Raw genomic sequence first — 7,007 nt, 5'->3', positions numbered from 1 at the left:
TGAGGTTTTGAGCAACCTGGTCTAGTGGAAGGTGTCCCTGCTGCTGGCAGGGGGGTTGGAACTGGATGAGCTTTAAGGTCCCTTCCAACCCTGACCAGTCTGGGATTCTGTGATAATACAATAAAGGCACAAAAATAAGTGCCAGTAACAGCCGAGCAGATGAAAGCACTAGAACAGGGATGAAGCATGACAGGTTGCAACTCATCACCTTCAGCATTCACGCCTCCATGAGACAGGAAACCTGGAGCTGAAATCCACTACATTTTATAGCAGCTGGTCCAAACACAGCTCATGAGATGCTTCAAATGGGCTCGCTCTTGGCTGGGCAAAACCAAAGAGGGGAACAGGAAGGATGTGTGTCACTGGTCATTCCAATCTGCCTACCTTTGATTTTCTCTTCTGCTCCACTCTTGTTCTCAGATCACTCCAGCTCTGCCCACTGAAGGTCCGAACCACCACCTCACATTGGTGAAGGGTTTGAGGGGAGGCATATGGCATCCAGATCTGCACCTCCTGGCAAGGAAGCATTCTCGTGAGACATCAATAGAAAAGATAAAACCAAGCCTAGCTCTGCTCTGTGGCTCCCTGTGCTGGAGAGAGGGAGGGCAAAAAGAAGACTCTCTCAGAAGACTGATGAGCTACTGATTGATCAGGAGGTGCTCTGGACATGTACTCACCTGCTGGAATTTGACCCCATGAGGCTGCAGCTCCAGGACTCTGCTTAGCAGGACATCGTGGTGTCTCAGCTTTACCCACTGAGGATCCGGTGCGAGGGTTCGGAAGTAGATCCGCAGCGGGTCAGTTGCAGCCCCCGGTGGGAAGTAGAAATGGATGCCACAGGCCAGGAACACTCTGCAGCCTTCTGAGGTGACAGTAAAGCTTCCAGAAGAAATGCACGAATGTATGACAGCGTGCAATGACTTCAGCCCTCCAAGAATCAACAGAAGAATCTCCTGCCTTGTGTTTGACTGGCCCCATGAGGCCATAAGCTCCTGTGCACACGTGCAATACCTACCACGCACCAGTCTCATCTGGGACCTTGGTACACCACTGTAATATAAACTCTTCATACCAGAGCCTTACCTGTCCTCTCCTGAGGCAAGGAAGAGTCTTTGTAGCCCTCTCGCACTGGATTCATCTGTGGCAATAAGAAGGTTTGGGTAGGAGGAGGAGACAGACAGAAGTTACTTAAATCAGGGTAGACAAGAAAGGCTGAATTTACATTTCAGTTTTGGCTTAATCCTAATCTGACAGAAGTCACTAAAGGAATCCTGCTCACATTGCAGTGGGCTTCGGATTAAACGGCAGCAGGAGGACAAGAGGAGGCCTGGGGATCCCAAGATGCACTGGAAATGCCAACTCTCCCCCAAGAAAACTCAGAGGCAGGGGGAATTAGAAAATATTTCAATCTACCAGCCCTGCAGCTCTCAGGGCCATGTTTGATTGCCTGTGGCCACCCCTGGGAATCAGCACTTGCCCTTGTGAACATCAGCACCATCGGGAAATCCTGCTCAGGTTCCTGCTCGTTCATCACCTTCATCTTGGACAAAGAGCTGCTCCTCTGCAGCCTGGGAGCCACAGGGAAGCAGGAGGTAACTGTACAGCAGAATCACCTCTTATTGCCCTCTGTGCTTCTAGGATGAGCCACCACAGCCTTGGGGTCATGCAGCAAGTCCAAGAACTGGTGCCCACCTCTGCTAAAAAGGTTGGACCCCTTTAGGGGCCCCTCCTGATCTGTTTCCTGTGAACCCCATTTTCACTTCCACTGTAAAACCTTTCCTGGCACGGTAAAATCTTTCCAGGGACTTTCATACTGGGCTTGGGCTGATAAAAACAGAACTAGTACTGTCTGTATCCTTACAACCTAATCATTGTTCCAGACAAAGAAATACTGATCTGATTCCCCCCCTGCTTGTCTTCTCTAATCCAAACCCATCTACACCATGCTGGGAGCAGCTGGGCAGAACCCACAGCAGCAGCAGCCTTGTAATTACCAGCCTGCGGGGACGGCTCCGTTTCTCCCAAGGGATTGCCTCGGAGGTGCACAAACGGGGAGGTCTGGATCTCGGGTGGGACAGCACGGAGACAATTGTTCTGCAGATCAAGTCTGGACAAGTTGGGCAGGGTGGCAAGCGAGGCAGGGACTGTCACCAGGAGATTGCTGTGGAGATGCAGCCGTCGCAGAGACTTCAAATTGGCTGCAGGTTCGAACAAGAAGTGATTCCCCCTCCATCCGTGCTGTTAATTGCATTGCACTATATTGCTATAACCTCATCTCATGTGCACACACACATCACATGTGCACACACTCATCTCGTGCACACACACATCACGTGCACACACTCATCTCGTGCACACACACATCACGTGCACACACTCATCACGTGCACACACTCATCACGTGCACACACTCACACAACAAAGGAAAAGCAGAAGAACCCAACATCTCTTCAGCTCACACAATAAGGGGTACAGGGAATTAGCTGAGAGGCAATGCAGCCCCCTCTGTCCTCTGCTTTGCAGCACCCAGCTATGAGCATGGACATGAAGTGCTTTTGTAACAGCATCAGTGACAACCCCAGGCACAAAGAGATATGGGACCCAAGAGCCTGGAAGCTGGGCAGCAGTCAGAGCCCAGTTCCACGGACTGGTTCACACCAGACAGCACAATTTCAAGCCCAGATCTGCATCCTACTAAACCCCGGCTCTTCTGTTTCCCATCCTGGGCACTACCCAAAACCAGACCCTTGGCTACTGTAAATTGCATTGAAATCTCAACAGTTCTTGCTGATCCACAGAAGCAGAAAGCGTGGTCCAGAGAGTCGTTAATGCTCAAAGGGACTGACTGAACCAAGCATGTTTCTTCTGGACACCCCTTTCATTTGGCTCTAACGTAACAGACAGTTTGTGCCAGCAATTCCTGGGGGGAGACCAAGGGCCTCAGGGCTCCTAGACTGTACCAAAAAGCCCCTGTCCTTCTTTTCCCCTAGAAAATACTGACCTAAGGAGTCTGGGATGCTCGATAAATGATTCCCAGAGAGATCCAGCTCTGTGCAGTTGTGCAGATTCCCAACTTCTTCAGGGAGGAATTCCAAAGCATTTTCCGAGAGATCCAGGTCCTGCAGCACTGCCAGCTCTCCAATGCTCCGAGGCAACTCCTTCAGCTGATTTTTCATAGCCGAGAAGAAAGTCAGCTTGCTCAGAGAGCCGAAGTCCTCAGGGAGTGCCACCAGGCTGTTGTGGCTCACCAGGAGCACACAGAGGCTGGGCAGGTGGAGGATGCAGCTGGGCAAGGTGGAGAGGCTATTGAAGCTGAGATCCAAGTGGGTGAGACACCTCAGGTTCCCAATGTCTGGTGGCAAGCTATTCAGGGAGCCACGCTGACATGAACCAAACTCATCTCTGGCATGGCCACCTGGGTGGAAGGGAAGTGGAGGAAGAGGTCAATATGCTACAGGGGTACCTCACCAGCCTCATGTGAGACCCCAGAGCACAGAGACCCAGAAGATGGGGAGTTACTGATCACAACGAGCAGCACAGATTACAAAGTACTCATAGAGAAGTGGGTTTTCTGCTCCTTGCCTCAGTTTCCTGATCAGTGAAAAGGGTATAATGGTGAAGACCTGTTATGAAATCAAGAGATGCCACAGTCAACCAGTAGAGCTCTGCCAAACACATCTGGAGTCAAAGCGCATAAAGAGCCAGGCCACTCCACACATCTTCCACCCTTCAGCAGGGTGGCCCATACCCCCCCAAGGCTCCCACTCTCCCTCCCCACCAGCACCAGCAGCCAGCACACCACAGTTCATGGACTAAGGAGACATTCTTCACCCTCCAGGCTTTGCCCATGCGAGGGACAAACAGCCCTGAGGAGTGAGATCTGCCCTTGCAACCCTTGAGAGCAAACGTGAGGAAAGCAGTGAAAATGTGGGGAAAAAAAGCAGGAAAATCAGTATTGTGTAGGGTAGACAGCGCAGAGAGGGAAGGATACAAGCCCCCCACGCTGGCTTGTGACACCCAAACTGGAGAGTGGCTGCACCCATGGAAAATAAGTCAAGTAAACAAAAGGAAACTTCCAAAACTAAATTTCTTAGAATCCCAGACTGGTTTGGGTTGGAAGGGACCTCAAAGCTCATCCAGTCCCAACCCCCCTGCCAGCAGCAGGGACACCTTCCACTAGACCAGGTTGCTCAAAGCCTCATCCAACCTGGCCTTCAACACTTCCAGGGAGGAGCAGCCACAGCTTCTCTGCCCAACCTGGGACACTGTCTCACCACCCTCACAACAAAGAATTTCTCCCTAATATCTAATCTAAACCTCCCCTCTTTCAGTTTAAAGCCATTCTTCATCATCTCCTACTCCCCCTCCGATGTTGTCTCTCTGTACACACCCGCAGCAGAGGGCACCACACATTTCTTACACTGCACAATGAGAACAATCAAACTAACAGATACATCGCACTTTGTACATAACAAAACCTTAATGAACCACTTTCCTGCACTTCAGGATGCTCAGGGTGCGTGCACATCTGACAAAACGAGCTTGATAAAAGCTACTGTCGTTATCCTCACCTTACCAAAGGGAAAAGACAAATGAAATTATTCACCTGAGAAATCTGTGGAGATATAGAAACACACCTCAATCTTTTCAGTTTTCAGCCAGAACCCTGAATTCCAGCCACGAACTCCCCCTTTTTTCCCTCATTTATTTTTAAAAATTCACTGCCGAAGAGCAAATAATTCAGTCTGATACAGAACTGATCCCATTTGTATTGAGATCCTCCCACAATAAAGAGATGAGAAGGTCAAAGAATGAGCCAATATTTCTAGGTCTAACAGTTATTAGTTTGCTCAAATTACGTGCACACCCTGAGTCATACTTTTGATAAAATGTTGAGCAGCCTCTTCTGGTCTGTCTTGAACTCTGCTAAACCCACACTCGACGACACTAAGCAAGATTAAGCTAAAATTGGAAACACAGCAAAGACAGCTCATTATACTCCCAAAAATGAGAGAGGAGCTGAACATTTACCAAAAAAAATCCAACACTTTTCAATCCTCCTCTCCTTGCATAACTCTGCAAAAAGATGCTCTTCTTCTAGAGGACGGATAAAGAAAATGTTGGAGCATCAACCCAACCAGACTCCAAAAACCTGTCCCCAAGCAGCTGCAGAAACAAAGGAAGGAAATAAAGAGTCTAGAAGCTGTGTCCTGTTGAAATCTGCACGCAGCTCTGAGCAAGGCTGAGAGCCAAAGCTGTAGAACAAAACAATTCCAAGGGCAGTTTGTCCGGCAGATGTGGAGAGGAGGATAAAAAGGAAAGCTTGAGCCTAGAAAAATTGGACAGTGATGGTGACAGGCCTGGGAATTTACCTTTGAGCACCAGGGATTTCAGGTGCTTCAGACGAGGAAGGATGCCCAGCGCGGTGCCAAGGAGGCGGTCGTTGGTGCTGAGCCGCAGGAACTCCACCTGGAGCTCCTCTCCCTGTCGCCCCTGGAACAGCTGGAGGAACCGGCAGCAGCCGTCAGGATAAACATCCAGGTTCAGCCTGTTGTCTGCCAGGCAGGAGCCAGGCAGCGCAGGAGCCCCCCAAGCCCCCTCCCTGCTCTTGTCCCTCGGTTCCAGCAGCTCTGCCATCTTCTGCAGCGCGTCCACGGGGTCCGGACATGCTCTGACTTGCCGGGCAGGCAGGCACCAGCGGCACAACCAGGCAGCCGGGACAAGGAGGAGGAGGAAAGACAGCTCTGAAAGAGAATAAAAGTGCACCATGAAGGTCTCCTGTAACACGTGTGTTACCCAAAGCTCTGCGGGCAGAGAGCACAGAAATGCAGGGTGACGGATGCCACAGAAGCTTCTCCTCCTGGAGAAAACCTGAGTTTTCCCAGCTGACATCTCAGCAGGGAATGGAGCAATCGTCCACCATCAGAATAAAGAGCAATATTGACTTTAAAAGATTTAAATTTAAATGCCTGTGCAGATTTCCAAGTTCCTTAGCAGGAAGTTTTACAAGTGGAGAGAGAAACCAGGGCAGGGAGAGCCGAGCCCAGAGCAGAGGGCAGAGGCTGCTCGCAGGCTGCGATGGCTCCTTAATGAACCTGGTTGTGAAACCAAGGGGATAAAAGTGAGTGTGGAGAGATGGAAATGAGTGAAGAGAGCAGAGCGGAGGTGGCAGGACCCGGGAGGGGGTTGGAAAGGGCAGGTCCATGGCACAGGGGCACTGGGCTGCGCAGCGGGACTGGGGCTCCTGCAGATTTGCCTCTGCAGGGATGCTCTGATGCAGCAAAGCAGGGACGAAGCCGTGCTGGCTAGTGACTGGCTAGTGACCAGCTAGTGACTGGCTAGTGACCAGCTAGTGACTGGCCTGTCCTTGTTTCCTCCCCTCACAGCACCCTCCACAGGTAAGGGGGAAAGGAGCGATCACACAGACCGTGCTAAGAAGGATTTAGACCTAAAGGAGCAGGGATATGAAATCTGACCAAATTCATTATTCCTCTGCCTTCTTAGCTGAAGAAGCCTCCACCCACCTCGGACTGGCACCAGCCACTGTCACCACAGCGCACTGGTGGTGCAAATACACATGTACACACATACATGTGAACACACATGTACACACATGTCCAAACACACATGTACGTGCACACGTACACATGTACACACATAGGTACACACACGCACACGTGCAAACACACATGTACACACACATGCGTACACACATGTACACTAGTATACACACATACACGTCCACACACAGGTGCAAACACACATGTACACATATATGTGCACACACATGTACATACACAAGTGCACACACGTGCACAAACATGCACACACACGTGTGCATACACACCTACATGAACACATGTACACACATGAATGTACACACATGTACACACACGTGTAAAATACACATGTATACACACGTGCACACACATGTACACATGAATATACACACGTGCATACACACATATACAGACACGTCTACACACATGTACACACACACATGTACA

The 7,007-nt window shown here is 50.3% G+C and overlaps 1 protein-coding gene across 1 annotated transcript in view; it reads right to left on the bottom strand.

The window, feature by feature from the left end:
- Positions 1–5,769, bottom strand: part of LOC104524883 (p53-induced death domain-containing protein 1) — a gene marked incomplete at its 3' end in the record, with an annotated part of 6,488 nt that extends 719 nt beyond the window's left edge. The window contains exons 1-6 of the mRNA XM_010167889.2: positions 5,373–5,769; positions 3,002–3,415; positions 1,995–2,198; positions 1,084–1,138; positions 678–879; positions 385–513 (exon numbers count right to left, since the gene is read on the bottom strand). Coding sequence (XP_010166191.2) covers positions 385–513; positions 678–879; positions 1,084–1,138; positions 1,995–2,198; positions 3,002–3,415; positions 5,373–5,769 — 1,401 coding nt within the window. The remainder of the gene's footprint in view (positions 1–384; positions 514–677; positions 880–1,083; positions 1,139–1,994; positions 2,199–3,001; positions 3,416–5,372) is intronic.
- Between the last annotated feature and the right edge of the window lie 1,238 nt (positions 5,770–7,007).

The sequence above is a fragment of the Antrostomus carolinensis genome, unplaced genomic scaffold (assembly GCF_000700745.2).
Source record: "Antrostomus carolinensis isolate BGI_N321 unplaced genomic scaffold, ASM70074v2 scaffold46905, whole genome shotgun sequence".
In the NCBI taxonomy this organism is placed as follows: domain Eukaryota; kingdom Metazoa; phylum Chordata; class Aves; order Caprimulgiformes; family Caprimulgidae; genus Antrostomus; species Antrostomus carolinensis.
The sequence above is the reverse complement of the archived record's forward strand: the minus strand, read 5'-3'. Positions and strand labels throughout refer to the sequence as shown.